Source organism: Symphodus melops (genome assembly GCF_947650265.1).
Source record: "Symphodus melops genome assembly, chromosome: 17".
Classification (NCBI taxonomy): domain Eukaryota; kingdom Metazoa; phylum Chordata; class Actinopteri; order Labriformes; family Labridae; genus Symphodus; species Symphodus melops.
Window position 1 is genome coordinate 4872006 of NC_136707.1, and position 14900 is coordinate 4886905.

Consider the following 14900-nt stretch of genomic DNA (forward strand, 5'->3'; position numbering starts at 1 on the left):
AATCATGATGGATGAGTAAATGGATTAACTAAGGATATATAAAAGGACTTGATACACCAGCTAGAGGAGAGAATTATCCAGTTAAAGAGCAATTAAACTCATTTTGAGTTACTATTATCTAAATCTTGTTAATATGAAAACATTTTTTTATTATTATATTTGTTGTTTAAAAATAGAGATATATTTGTGTTTATATTTTGTTCACTGACAGAATGGGATTTCATGTCATGACTTTAGATGTTATATAATCTATAAAAAAGTATCTTATAAATACTTAATCATTATTATAGTTTAAAATATTACATTTGGTAAACTATATTTGTTATTAGTTTTCAAACATGCGTTTCATCATGCACATTTTAAAGTCTTGTCTGACTCTCAGCTACTCGCTGGGTCCTTCCTGAGTCTGGAAAACACAAATATTGATTCAGAAACATTCCTGAAGAATTTGATGGAAAACAGATAAATCAAAGCAGCCAAAATCTGTCCAATTTGAAATACAATAAAAACATACAAAAAAAAATACACTAAACATTTATTGGACAAAATAGAACACATTTTATATTTTCCTTATAGATTGTATATTATAGTAAATTGTTTATATTCCCTTTGTTTGAAACGTTTAGAAGACTACGGTATTTTAAAGTGTCTTTGGCCTGCATTCTCCATAATGTCCAGCAGGGGGCAGATCAGTAGAGAAGTCTTATAAAAACGAGCACTCTTCTCCCCTGAATTATTATCTCACCAGACAAATACCACATGACTTTATGGTCTCAGTGTCCAGTTTCAAGTCTTCTCTAATAAAGCATGATGCTCATTCAGTAAACTATGGTCCCACGTAGAGTCTAATTAAACATTTAGCATGGTAGGATGTGGGTCAACCTGTGACTGATAAATGTTCATGTAGCTCTTTTGTTCAGTTAGTCAAAGCTGGCATCCCTTAATTTATAGATGTACCATGCTAACAAAGGTAGTTCTTTTAGACGCCTCCCTCCTCATTAGCTCCACCCTCTTCATAAATACAGTCACTTCTGGCTCCAAAAAAAAACCCGAATAACTTAACTCTAAGCAGCTGACATTGCATAATTACTGTGCATATAAAATGAGAACAGAATACTTAGATGATAATGAAAATAATTAGAAGACACACAGTCAGGTACCTTCGCTCCTATTTCTCTGCTCTTCACTCTCATCTTGTTGGCCAGAGACTCGGCTACATCAGCTCTCTCTTCAGCCTCCTCCAGCTCGTGCTGAGCCTTCCTGAACCTCGCCATGTGCACATTACACTGCTCCTCCTTTAAATAAACAGTTTGACATTGACATTATATGTAAGTGTTATAAACTTAAACATGCACAAAATAAAGTGCTGTAGACCCAGCTTCTTCAGCCTCTATGATATTTATATATGTATTGACACTTGTTTACAGATCAACAAAGTGGGATGAAGACTCACAGCCACCTCGCTGTGTGCCGTCTGTGTGAACACATTCAGAGTCACACTATCTCTCATCCTCTTTGCTGCGTGTGATATATTCAAACACGTTAACCCGTTCATGAATAACTCACAGCCTCTTCAGCGTTGCGTTTGTACGCCTTCATCTTGCTCTGCAGTTTGTCCACCAGGTCCTGCAGTCTGACGTTGTTTTTTTTGTCTTCATCAGCCTGAAGGACAACACAAAACCTTTATTAGTGCGTTCTCCTTGTTTCAGTTTCAGGAGGGCATCGATGTACGATCAGTAACAGAATCGGAGAGCGTGTACCTGGTAGGAGAGCTCTTTGATTTTCCTCTCATACTTTCGGACTCCTTTGATGGCGTCTGTGGAGCGTTTCTGTTCAGCCTCCAGCTCCGTCTCCAGCTCACGAACCTACCGACAAAAAACACTTCAGATGCTAGTTTATTTCATACTGAGGCATGTTATATGCAGTTCCTATTTAAAGACACTTGACGACACTTTGGACGAGGTGAAATAAAACGTACCCCTCCTCCAGTTTTATTTGCTTTGGAGGTTTTTCTCTTGCTGTTTTCTCTGCATGTTCTTTCATTTATGAATCGTGAACTGAATTTCATTTTCATACCCGAGCTTCCAGCTTCTGCAGCTGCTTCTTCCCGCCCTTCATGGCGATGTTTTCGGCCTCGTCTAGTCGGTGCTGCAGGTCCTTCACCGTCACCTCCAGGTTCTTTTTCATCCTCTCCAGGTGAGCACACGTGTCCTGCTCCTTTTTCATCTCCTCCGCCATCATGGCCGCCTGCAGAGAGGAGGATTGCTTCATACATTTCTCTGTGTCTTGGTGAATGAAACGTACGTCCTGGGGTCTCTTACGTCAGTGATGGCCTTTTTGGCCTTCTCCTCTGCATTTCTCGCCTCCTGAACTGCTTCTTCGATCTCAGAGTGAAACTGAGTCACGTCGGCCTCCAGCTTCTTCTTGGTGTTTAGGAGACTTGTGTTCTGACAAAAGAAGATAAAACGTCTTAATTCCTAATGCAAAGACTTGGTGACTTCCATCAGAAAAAAATCCAAACATGTCACCTACCTGAGAGTGCAGAAGCCCCGCCCTGTCACTGGTGTCGATCAGTTCCTGTTCGGCGAGTTTACGGCTGCGCTCGCTCTGCTCGACGACGGCTCGCAGCTCCTCGATCTCGGCCTGCATCAGTGTGTTTCTACGCTCCATCATGCCGACCTGCTCCTTCATGTCATCGTGTGCTCGCAGAGAGTCGTCCAGGTGGATCTGAGCATCCTGGAGGGAAGCATAAAATCATTACAGCCAATAAGAGGTGAATGGGAGAGCCTCCAAACATTTGTATCTGGACTTACAAAGTACATAATATCGTTGTACTGGGAAACTTTAACATACTGTATGTTAAGTTTTTGCACACTTCATATATGTTTTTAAACTTGTTGACGTGTTTACTTTGAGTTGTCCCTGTAGGTTCCTCAGCTGTTTCTGGGACTCGGCCGCCTGTCTGTTGGCGTGGTTCAGCTGGATCTCCATCTCGTTCAGGTCTCCATCCATCTTCTTCTTCAGTCTCAGAGCGTCGTTCCTGCTGCGGACCTCAGCGTCCAGGTTAGTCTGCATGGACTCCATCACTCTCTGGTGGTTCCTCTTCATCTGCTCCATCTCCTCCTCCTTCTCCGCCAACTTCCTGTCCACCTCCGCCTTCACCTGGTTCAGCTCCATCTGAGCTCGGAGGATCTTGGACTCCTCCTGCTCCAGAGTGGCCTTTAAAAACACAATGATGTCATGAAACTGATTGGTTTTTATGACTTTCGTGAAGTCTTGTGATTTTGAATGGAAGTTTGAAATGTACCTCAGCTTCTTCTAGAGAGATTTGAATGTCATATTTTTCCGTCTCCACCTGCTTCTTAAATTTCTCGAGTTCATGGACTGTCTTCCCGCTCTCCCCGAGTTGTTCCGTCATGTCCGAGACCTCCTCTGTTGGATGACAGAGAGGCTTTTAAAATAAACGATTTGCTTTAGATTCAAACTGTCTGTTAAGCAGCAGCATTTGACTCACGCTGCAGGTTTTTGTTCTCCCTCTTCATGGTCTCCAGATGATCGAGAGCTTCTTCGTACGAGTTCTTGAGTTTGAACAGCTCCGTGCTCAGGGAGCGAGACTCTTTCTGAGAACTCTCCAGCTCGGCCTGAGACTCCTCGAACTTCTGCTTCCACTCAGCCAGAATCTAATTCAGCAGACGAGACAAAGACAACAAGACGACATTTGACTGTGGAGCTGCAGGTTAATGCGAGGTCAGAGAGTTACTGACATTTTTAAATGCAGAGAAAATGAACGTGTTTTCAAGTGACAGAACGGACCTTATCAAAGTTCCTCTGCTTCTTATCGAGTGTGGCGGCTAAGCTGTTGGATCTCTCCACGTCCACCATCAGGTCCTCCATCTCATTCTGCAGACGCTGCTTGGTTTTCTCCAGAGACGCACATTTAGAGTTGATGGCCTCAATCTGCTCCTCAGCCTCCTGCAGACGCTGAGCCAGCTTCTTCCTGACAAACACGACGATTCAAGTATTTTTGTGTTTACTACTTGACCTCCTTAAGCTCCTCTGTAAATAAATGATGCCTTGATCTGTTCTTTGACTGTTAGAAATGATGTGTTGAGATTACTTGGCCTCCTCGAGCTCCTCCGTCCTCTGGATGGCGTCAGTCTCGTACTTATTTCTCCACAGAGCCACCTCCGTGTTGGCTTTGGATAAACTCCTCTGCAGCTCCGCCTTCGCCTCCTGCTCCTCCTCATACTGCTCCCGCAGGAGGTCGCAGTCATGACGGGCTGACTGCACGCTGTGAGCCAGAGCGTTCTTCGCCTGATGAAGAGGAAGAGGTGGTGCTTCATGAAGAAAGTGGACAGCAAAACATAAACTTTTTTTTTTTTTTTTTTCCGAACCCTTTGGTCACCTTGGTCTCCTCCTCGATCAGACGCTTCAGCTCGTCGATCTGAGTCGTGAATCCTTGTTTCCCTCTCGTCAGCTGAGAAATCAGACTCTCTCTCTCCTCCATCTGCCGGGAAAACTCCGCTAACGACGAAGAGGGAAAAAGTTGAACACATACATTTATAAATATCTACTTTAACAAAAAACTGTTCAGGACAAACTACAGAACTAACAGCACTTTTTCCATTACACATTCCCAAAGTCCCTGAACTGAAAATGTTAGCATGTTAGCAAACTACAGAAGTGCAAAAGTTCACACAGTGTTCACATTTGTATAAATGATTTGTTTCTTTTTTGAAAGAGAAGTTTTTCAGATTCAGCATCAAAACACTTACCGTTCTCAGTCTGGAATCGAGCCCTCTGATTGGACAGATCGTTGATTTGTCGCATGCATTCTTCGTTTTTGGTCTTCAGCTCTAAAAGCTGATCTTCAAAGGAGCGGCATGTTTTCTCCAAGTTCACCTAGAGTGTTTCACCACACATTCATCCGGTAAACATTTCATTACCTCGTGTTGATTCTCCACATTTAAAGAAAACACACCTTAGTTTTAGCCACAGTCTCCATGTTGACGGCCAGGTCGTCGACCTCCATCTTCAGCTCGCTCTTTTCCTTCTCCAGTTTCTGTTTGATCCTCTGCAGGTTGTCGATCTGCTCGCCGAGCTCTGCCATGCTGTCCGCCTGTTTCTTCCTCAGCGCTGCGTTCGTGGCCTCGTGGTGCAGCGTCGACTCCTCCAGATCTCGTCGAAGTTTCAAGAACTCTGCCTCCCTCTTTTTGTTCATCTCGACCTGAGCGGCGGTCGCTCCTCCGGCCTCCTCCAGACGCTCGCTGATCTCCTCGATCTCCCGTGAGAGGTCGGAGCGCTGCTTCTCGATCTTCGCCCGCACAGCTCGTTCAGCCTCCACTTCCTCTTCTAGCTCTTCAATACGAGCCTGAAAGTGTAGATAAACAACATAAACCCTCAACTGATTGCAAACAGACCTATTGATTATTGATCATTTTGAATCACACAGCTGTTCGGTTACATGCAGCTCCTTCATCTTCTTCTGCAGCTGGTTATTGATTGCCTGCTCGTCCGATATTTTACTGAGCAGCTCATTGTTCTCAAACTCTTTCCTGAAAATCAAGAAGAAACACAATGTCATATCTTTTCTCCCCTCATGCACATTAAACATGATCAGGTCTGAGGTTACTTCTTAATCTTCTCCTCAGATTGCTGCTTGTCATTCTCCAGATCCATGATGGACTCCTGAGACAGTTTCAGATCTCCCTCCAGCTTCCTCTTCGCTCGCTCCAGATCCATCCGGACCTTCTTCTCTTGTTCCAGAGATGCCTCCAGCTTCAACACAAAGTGCACAGGTCAAGTTAAACTTCTGTTCAGATCGTGTGGTCAAGGTTAGAAAGTATCTTCCACAGAGTTTGAACTTGTAATGTAATGGCTGTTTTTTTATTTCCAGCTCCCTCACGTCATCGACTTGTTGCTCGAGCTTCGTCTTGGCTTTGCTCAGAGAGTTCACTTTGTCTTCTTCAGCCTGAAGATCATCCAGCGCCTGCTGATGAGCCTCCTGCAGCGCTCGCTTCTCCTTGGTGAGTTTGCCCAAGTTTTCATCCTGACCGGCCAGCTCCTCCATCAGGTTTTTAACCTGCAGAAGAAGAATGCAACAAATCAATATGAGAGAAACCGACTACGTACGGAATAGTAAATAATGTCATGTTGGTTTTTGGAGAATCTAAAAGCTGATTGAAAGGATTATGTGTAAAAAAAACAAAACATGTCAGACTAATTAATTTGAAGCCTTTAAAAATAATAATGTTGTTGTTTGCAGGAGCCATGAAAGCAGATGTGTTCAAGGAATCCAGCTGTTTCATCTCAAAGTTTAAGCAAGTGTGCAGTCACTGTTTATAAACTAAAACTCATGGTATTATCACATTTGGCAACAGTTTTGGAAAGAGTAGCCAGTGTTTTAAATATTGCCCATTTTTAGTGAAAACTAATGCAAGTTTTGAGAAGATTTAAATTACCCTGCAGTAAATTTAGAAAAAGCATCTACCAGAAATAATCAAAGATGAAACCATATTTAATTGACATTCAAACAAAGAAGCCAAATCTGGAATAAATCAGTCAGTCATCTCAGTGGTTTTGAGATGAAATCACAAACCTTGTTTTCTGTGGCGTGCTTCTCCTTCTCCACTTTAGCGAGCGTCATCTCCAGATCATCGATGTCTTTCTTCAGCTCCGAACATTCGTCTTCCAGCTTCCTCTTCTTGGTGGTCAGCTCAGCCGACATCTCCTCCTCGTCCTCCAGCCGCTCGGTCACCTCTTTGAGTTTGGCCTCCAGCTGGATCTTACTCTTGATGAGTCCTTCACACCTCTCCTCTGCATCACACAGATTCTCTGAGTCCTGAGCAAAGCAGGAAAACAGGAAGACTTTATTGTTAGGACGATGACATCGAACTAAAAGGTTGACATCATATTTAGATCATATTTATGAATATAGAAATAATAGAATGTGTAAATACTGCTTGAACTTGGAGCATGAGATTATTTTTGTCCTGCAGCAGAGAAACCATCTTCTCTTCGAGCTCCTTCCTCTTGGATTCCAACTTTGACAGATCCTCTTTACATTTGACAAAGTCCTCTTTCATGGTCGCCATCTCCTTCTCAGTCTCAGCGCTCTTCAGAAGTGGTTTTATTTTGAAAAACAGCTTCATCCACGGCCAGTGTTTCACATTCATGAAGGAGCGCAGATTATACTGCAATATCCAGACGCAATCTCTATCAGAAAGAAAATAGCTGTCAGCAAAAGTGTTCAACTGTATATAGTCTGTCATTTTAGAGCATGATTCTTACTTCTGTGCGATTAAGTTGGTGAATTCTTTCCTCATGAGGTAACCACGACACAGCGCCTGAGTCTGAGTCACCAGAGACACCAGTTTTTCATCTCGCAGCTCCTCCAGAGTGCCAAGCAGACCGGCTTTAAAGAACACCTTTGGTATTCATATTGATACAGAAATATGTTGTATTAATGTTTCACTAAGTCCATTCGTGTTCAAAAATATGTCAATTCTAAGACCTCCAATAGTTGAACCTTGTGAGACATTTGTCCTCTGACCTTTGTTGATCCAAATCTGTACTGAGTGTGATCAAGATCAATGGACCCGAGAAGCTTCTCAGAAGCTTTCTTTCCATCGATGAACTGGCCCTCAGGGATTGCGCTGGCATTCAGGATTCTGTATCTGCACAGATAAAGATGAAGACAAATTATCGTCATCTATTTCGATTAAAGGCTGTATTAGTTACCTTTATGCTTCAGGAACAGATCAGTGACCTCTGCTTGAAGTCAGCATACAGGATCCTGCTGGGAAATCCTTTCCTACAGATCCTGATCCCCTCGAGAACGCCGTTACAACGAAGCTGATGGATCACCAGGTGATTATCCATGATACCTACAAGAAGTTCACAAAATGCCTTCAGGACGTAAACATGATACCAAAAGGAAGTTCACAACATAAAAAAACCTACTGTATGGAAAGTACCCATAATACCTACAGCAAGTACACACCATGAAACCTAGAAGAAGTACACATCAAGAAACCTAAAAGAAGTACAACTCATGATACCTAAGAGGTACACATCATGATACCTAAGAAGTACACATTATGATACCTAAGAAGTACACATCATGATACCTAAGAAGTACACATCATGATACCTGAGAAGTACACATCATGATATCTAAGAAGTACACATCATGATACCTGAGAAGTACACATCATGATACCTAAGAAGTACACATCATGATACCTGAGAAGTATACATCATGATACCTGAGAAGTACACATCATGATACCTAAGAAGTACACATCATGATACCTTAGAAGTACACATCATGATACCTAAGAAGTACACATCATGATACCTACAAATGACACATAATGTCATGGGGAAGTATACATGATACCTTAAAAGGAGAAATAAAAACCAAGAAAGAAGTACACAAGATGCCTCAAGATAGTTCAGATTATCCCTACAGCAAGTACACATGATACCTTCAGTACAGTTAGTGCACATGATAGCTAAATTACATGATGGTACCTACAAAAAGAACACATGATGATACCGAAAATAATTAGGCATCATGGTATTTCAAAGTAGTGCACAATAGTACAGGAAGTGTTTTTAAGATCAATTCTTACCTGGAGTTTTGACCTCATTGGGAATCAGGCAGCGCACAAAGTGAGGGTGTGTGCTTCTCAAGTTTGTCATTAGTTTTCCAAGATTTTCCTGCAGCAGAAAAAATATTCAAAGAATGAACATTTTCTTCTTCTTGCATTGATGGATCAGTAAAATACTTACCTGGGCAAGTTTCTCTTTGATCAGCTCACAATTAATTTAAATCAACTAAAACAAGAATTTAGCGGCACACCCATGTACCTCCTTTTTAAAATACATACCCCGCTGATTGGTTAAACCTCTGACACACAAACTGTTAACACTGTTGAAAACATGACATTCAATTTGGACCTCCAATCTACAATGAGGTTTACAGTTTGTCAGATTTAATGTTTCACTGGTTTCTAGTTGAGATGTTTTAATCAATGACTATGAGATCCTTTAGTTGTATGAAGGAAGAAGAAAAACTAGACCTTGTGGTCTTAAATCTGCTTCTGGGACCAATTAGCAACAAGGTGATGTATTGTTTTCTTGCATTTTCAATCAGATCAATAATTGAAAATTTACAAATGAGTTACATGACAATCCAGTCATGTCAAACTTTTACTCGACATCCTCAGAGGCTGAACAGGCTCTGGGGTTTCAGTTTGATTGATCAGTGGATTAAAAACAAAACATAGGCATCATTTCAGTGCAGTAAAGTCGTAATTAAACAGGTGATCACTTCTGTACCCTGAAAACAGCTGACACCGTCTGAAACGAGCCGCCCTTCTTCTTCGCTCCTTTCTTTCCACCTTTCCCTCCTGCGGCGTCTCCGCCAGAATCTACCAAACACAGATACAAGAGCGCTTTGACAAGAGGGGTCAACATTTACACTCGCTGATATCTGTATGTCAAACCGAAAGTTTTGTTGCTGTCTTGACATTGATTACTAAAAAGAAACCTTTCTGATTATAATCAAATGTGTGTACCTGCGTCACCTCCTGAAAAGGAAGCATACAGGTAGGCCAGGAGCTTCATGGGAGACTTCTGGTAGAGTTGAACCACTGACTCGTTCAAAGGGTCTTTGTTCTTCTCCAGCCAGCCGCCGATGTTGTAGTCCACATTGCCGGCATAATGGAGCAATGAGAAGTGAGCTTCAGGCTTCCCCTTGACCACCTTCGGCTTCTGGAAAGCACTGTTCTTCCCCATGTGTTGGTCGTACAGTTTGTTCTTAAAGGACGTGTCTGAGGCTTTGGGGAACATACACTCCTCCTCCAGGATGGAGAAGATCCCCATCGGCTGGAAGTGTCACAGACAAGAATTCAAACGTGTTAAATGAGGTTAAACAAGGTCAAATGTCAAGTGATGGTCAGTAGGCAGGTCTCACCTTCTCTATGAGCTCGATGCAGGCTGCTAAGTCCATACCAAAGTCAATGAACTCCCAGTCGATTCCCTCCTTCTTGTACTCTTCTTGTTCCAACACGAACATGTGGTGGTTGAAAAACTGTTGCAGCTTCTCGTTGGTGAAGTTGATGCACAGCTGCTCCATGCTGTTGAACTGTCACAAAACAAGCTTTTAGTGTATGAAACATCAGAATACTAGTGAGAAGAGTTACAGATCATCCGGACGAGTAGCTAGAATTTCATCCAGCTCTCACACTCACGTCAAATATTTCGAACCCTGCGATGTCCAACACGCCGATGAAGAACTGCCTCGGCTGCTTCGTGTCAAGCATCTCATTGATCCGGATCACCATCCACAAAAACATCTTCTCGTACACTGACTTAGCCAGCGCTCCGACAGCATTCGTGACCTGATCAATTCAAAGATACTTGGGTTCAGTTTCCATCAACCAGTGGGGTTTGTTCAGTCCAGTTTGGTACAGCTCGGAACAGCAAACCCTAAACTTGCTTGTGTTTCCACATGCAACTGTGCCATTATTAGGTCAGCGGCAGGTCAGCCAGATCTTGTATGATCACAGCGTATTGAGCATCTTCACCTGTTACATCAAACAGATAGATAAAAGGTGGAACATTACCTGTGGGACCGTCTGGCCTTTGGTCACGTATTCATTCCCCACTTTGACTCGAGGGTAACACAGACCCTTCAACAAGTCAGCAGAGTTCAGCCCCATGAGGAAAGCCACTTTGTCGGCCACTGAGAAAAGAAGATCAATGTTTAGTTCATTATATCACATACATACAGACATGAATACATTACACATGTATGATGTGTTCTAGTTCTTTATAAGAGAAATTGATATCTGATTTGTATCTTTTTTTATAGATGTAGGTCTCACCCTCAGTGCCATCGGGCTCCGCCTGCTCCTCTCGCTGCTTCTGTTTGAACTTCATGTTCCCATAATGCAACACGGCTCCAGTGAGCTTGTAGATGGAGACTTTCTCTTCGTTGGTGAAGCCCAGAATATCAGTGGCAGTCTGTGACATTAAACGTCAGATTAAGCAGAAGACAATGAAGCGAAAGTGAAGTCGTGGACAAACAGATTTCTCACGTCTGTAGCCAGCAGCTCTTCTTTGTCGTCGATGCTGGCCACAGTGATCTGACCCTGACTGATCATTGGGAAGTCATACGGGTTTGTTGTTATCAGAAGCATTTCTGAGGAATGAAAAAAAAAAAAAGTTTAGTTTTAGCAATGTTTCCATGGAAACCTGCAAGATAAAAAGTGTTACCGATGAGCTCAGGTTTGTGTCCTGTCATAATCTGATAGAAGATGTGATAGCTCCTCTCTTCAGTCAGCTGGAACGTCACTCTCGACTTCTCCAGCAAATCTGCAGATAATATTTATAGAATCAGATTGTTAAAAAAGTTGTTTTTTAGTCAAAGATAGTACGACTTGGCAAGCTTTCTTTTGATTGAATAAAGTCCAAAAGTCTTTATATGACTTGATTATTGGTTGGTTGATTCTCAAAGCCACAAGTGATTTTCTTTGTTTCTTTCTTTTCTCGATTGTTCTTGTTGTGTTTATGATTATCATTGTAGTTAGTGCCATTTGTTGTTTGCCTTTAATCAGCCTAATTCGTATTCTGTGCATAACTCCTTAGGATTTCTATTAAAAATAAATGAAGTGGTAGTAACGTGAAAAAGAAACAAACAACACAAACTTACAGGTTTCAATATCAGCGGAAGCCAGTTTTCCTGTGGTTCCGAAGTGAATTCTGATGAATTTGCCCTGTTAAAATAAAATCCTCCGTGAGACCAGGCAGGTCACACAACAGAATTATACTTCTGTGTCAGGTTTTATGTATATTAAAACAAAAAGATGAAGTTTTAATACCGGCTCTTGGGTGAAAGATTACATTATAGAGCTCAAACTTACAAATCGTGAGGAGTTGTCGTTCCTCACAGTTTTGGCGTTCCCAAAAGCTTCAAGCAGAGGATTTGCTGAAATGATTTGATCTTCCAGCGTCCCCTGTGAGATCAGTTGCGTTAGAATCACACAGCCCAGTTTTCATGTTTTACATGACAGAGACAGATTACCTGTATTTTACCAGACGTGTGCTCTTTCTTGTCTCCTCCAGCCACTGCGATTGTCGCAAAGTACTGGATGACACGTTTGGTGTTGACGGTCTTTCCTGCACCAGATTCTCCGCTTTGGAAAGGAACCAAACAAATTCAATTAAAATGTTTGCTGACTAAATTATTTAAAAAAAAAGAAACCTCTTATTTAAATGCAGAATGACTCACGTGATCAGGACAGACTGGTTCTCACGATCTGTTGAGTACAAAAACCAGTCAGTCTCAATGAAATGATTTTAGTTTGTTTTTGGACATAATTATTAGATTATTACATGTTCGGTTCGATTCGATAGTTTGATCCAAGAGACAAAAATTTAACAGGATCCGACACATGAACAGACTTTCTATATAAAATGTTTTTGTACTTTCTGTTTTGGTGCAGAGCTTAGTCAGACAGTGATGTCACCACATCTGTGCACCAATCAGGATATGTAAGTTGACACAAGGAGTGCCATTCGCCTCGTGGTTAGTGTGCGCGCCCCATGTACAGCGGGAGGTTCAGGTCCAAATCCAACCTTTGGCTCCTTTCCTCAATGTCCTCATTCTCTCTCTCCCTGATTTCTGACTCTATTCACTGTGCTATGTGTAAATATGGACATAAAAACCCACAAATAAACCTTAAAAATAAATAAATCTGTTTGTTATAATTATGAAAACCTTCTGTAGCAGAACAACGCCCTCTGTGGTATAAAGTCGTAGTTATAAAATGATGGAAATTCAGTTCCTGTGATCACCTCTCTGCTGTGTCTCACCTGTGAGCATATTTTGATATGCGTTATCAGAGACGGAGAAAATATGGGGCGGAGCCTCCATCCTCTTCTTCCCTCTGTAGGCTGCCACCACCTGTGGGTCGTAAACTGGCAGCCATTTGTAGGGATTTACGGTGGCACAGAAGAGCCCCGAGTAGGTCTGCAGATGTATAAATAGAGATGCATATAAATATATGTGTATCCAGTACATAAGAGTCACTAATAATGGATGAAGACAAAGTCTGATCAGTCACATAAATCATCCAGGCTGCGTAACGATCTTTGAGGTTAAACAGCACAGACGGCTCGTTCAGGTGTGTCATCATCGCCATGTCCTCCATCTTATCGTACTTTGGAGGATTCATTGGGTGAACATCTTCCTCTTTGACTGTTACAATCTGAAAATTAAAGTTTAGACAAAAGATCAAAGACTAATATCAGAAAATCACCTTATCACTTAACAAAATCCAGAAAGATGAATGAAACCTTGTTTTTCACTTAGACAGTTTTAAAATATTAAAAACATTAATCACATTATTCATTTTAAAATCACAGAAAAAGAAGAGAGTTGGGTTTTGTAATGTGCAGCTGCTGATTGTGGTTCTGTATGAAAAATACTGTATGAACCTCATCAGCTTCTGTCTTCACAGTGACTTGTCCTCCGTCCCTCTTCTGGATCACTCCTTTGATGTACAGCTCCTTGGCATCGGGCACAAAGCAGGCGGTCCGAGCATCGAAAGGTCGGTTCTGAGCCTCAACTCGCTCCTTCTCAGGTTTACGGAGAAAGATGGACGCCGGCCCATACTGGGCCATCTCGGCGTCGCTGCTCATGCTGATAGCTAAGCTTTAAAAAAAAATCAAATCAGGAAATTAGATTTTTAAGTTTTTGTCAAGATTTTTAAACCAATTATTTCTGTCTTACTTACCGGTTTCACACAAGGGTTTATATATCAGAGATTTGTTGCTGGATTTCAAACACAAAAAGAGACAACCACATATTAGACACTAGTATTCAGTAAGTGAAATAAAATAAAACAAGATCATCAATGTAATGTATGAAATATTTAAATCCTGGATCTTACCGACAGTCAGTGAATGAGTCGTCTCTCAATGACCACCAGCAGGAGTTTAGGATCCTTTTATAAAGATGAGGGAGCTTGCTGGGAGGGGGGGGGGACAGACGCTCCAAACTTGGTAAAGTGACTTAAATGTCAATCAAGCAGCATTGTTGATCACTTAAATATAACAGAGGATGTTCAGGTGCTAATAGGAACCTGTCAGCAGCAGCAGGTGTTAATCCACAGGATCTATTTTTACATGCTCCAGCACTGTCAGAGCTGTCATTAAAACTGCTTAATGTTAGTGTGTTGTTTGCAGGATTTCATGTTTAATGATTAAATATTCAGTAAACATCTCATTATCTTTAATATGTAATGTGTTAACAGTGATCACGACTGTTCATTCTATGGGTATAAAACATACATAAGTGTCTCCTGGATGCGACATGACCTTCATGTCTTCTGGACTCGACCACCAGCTGCTAGTTCGAGGCTCCTTGGTGGGATTAAAAGGATCAAACTCCACATGGATGTCAAAACAAGGGCAACACTTACATTTGGAAATGTGTCATGAGGATGTTTGAGATCTTCCACTTTTCAGCCAATGCAAAATGATTGCTTATTTTGGATCTTTGTTTATGTGCAAAGTATTTGAAATGTGCCAAACCTGGGTCAAGTCAATAATTAGACGACTATGGTCTCTGAGTCTTTAATGATTTGAATTTGAGATTTAGGCAGCTAGAGAAATTCATAATGAGGTGTTTTGGGGTTTGTTTGTTTTTTAAACCCAAAATCAACTATTCAATTATTGAACGATATATCATCCAATTATCTGTAGCATATACCATGATAAGAACAACTTCCATATGAAATGTCTAAAGTTTATCAAATTATAACCACAAAAGTATCAATAACAATACAGAGACAATAATGCTATGCAAAGGTTTGAAACTGTTTCAT

The 14900-nt window shown here is 41.5% G+C and overlaps 1 protein-coding gene across 1 annotated transcript; it reads right to left on the reverse strand.

Moving 5' to 3' along the window:
- Window positions 1–195: 195 nt before the first annotated feature.
- On the reverse strand, window positions 196–13713 carry LOC306837896 (myosin-4-like; the record flags this gene model as incomplete). Its single annotated transcript, XM_079365755.1, has 39 exons — window positions 196–406; window positions 1161–1295; window positions 1567–1662; window positions 1761–1865; window positions 2077–2247; window positions 2322–2447; window positions 2533–2736; window positions 2911–3219; window positions 3308–3432; window positions 3515–3680; window positions 3814–3997; window positions 4118–4314; window positions 4406–4524; window positions 4776–4902; window positions 4982–5371; window positions 5465–5555; window positions 5633–5778; window positions 5906–6082; window positions 6599–6841; window positions 6960–7215; window positions 7291–7427; window positions 7553–7676; window positions 7769–7886; window positions 8637–8724; window positions 9346–9437; window positions 9594–9894; window positions 9983–10153; window positions 10260–10409; window positions 10635–10753; window positions 10896–11034; window positions 11109–11212; window positions 11287–11385; window positions 11723–11786; window positions 11934–12026; window positions 12095–12206; window positions 12302–12329; window positions 12886–13042; window positions 13137–13280; window positions 13510–13713. 39 exons carry the CDS (start codon window positions 13711–13713, stop codon window positions 383–385), a joined length of 5835 nt encoding a protein of 1944 aa, XP_079221881.1. The 3' UTR covers window positions 196–382.
- Between the last annotated feature and the right edge of the window lie 1187 nt (window positions 13714–14900).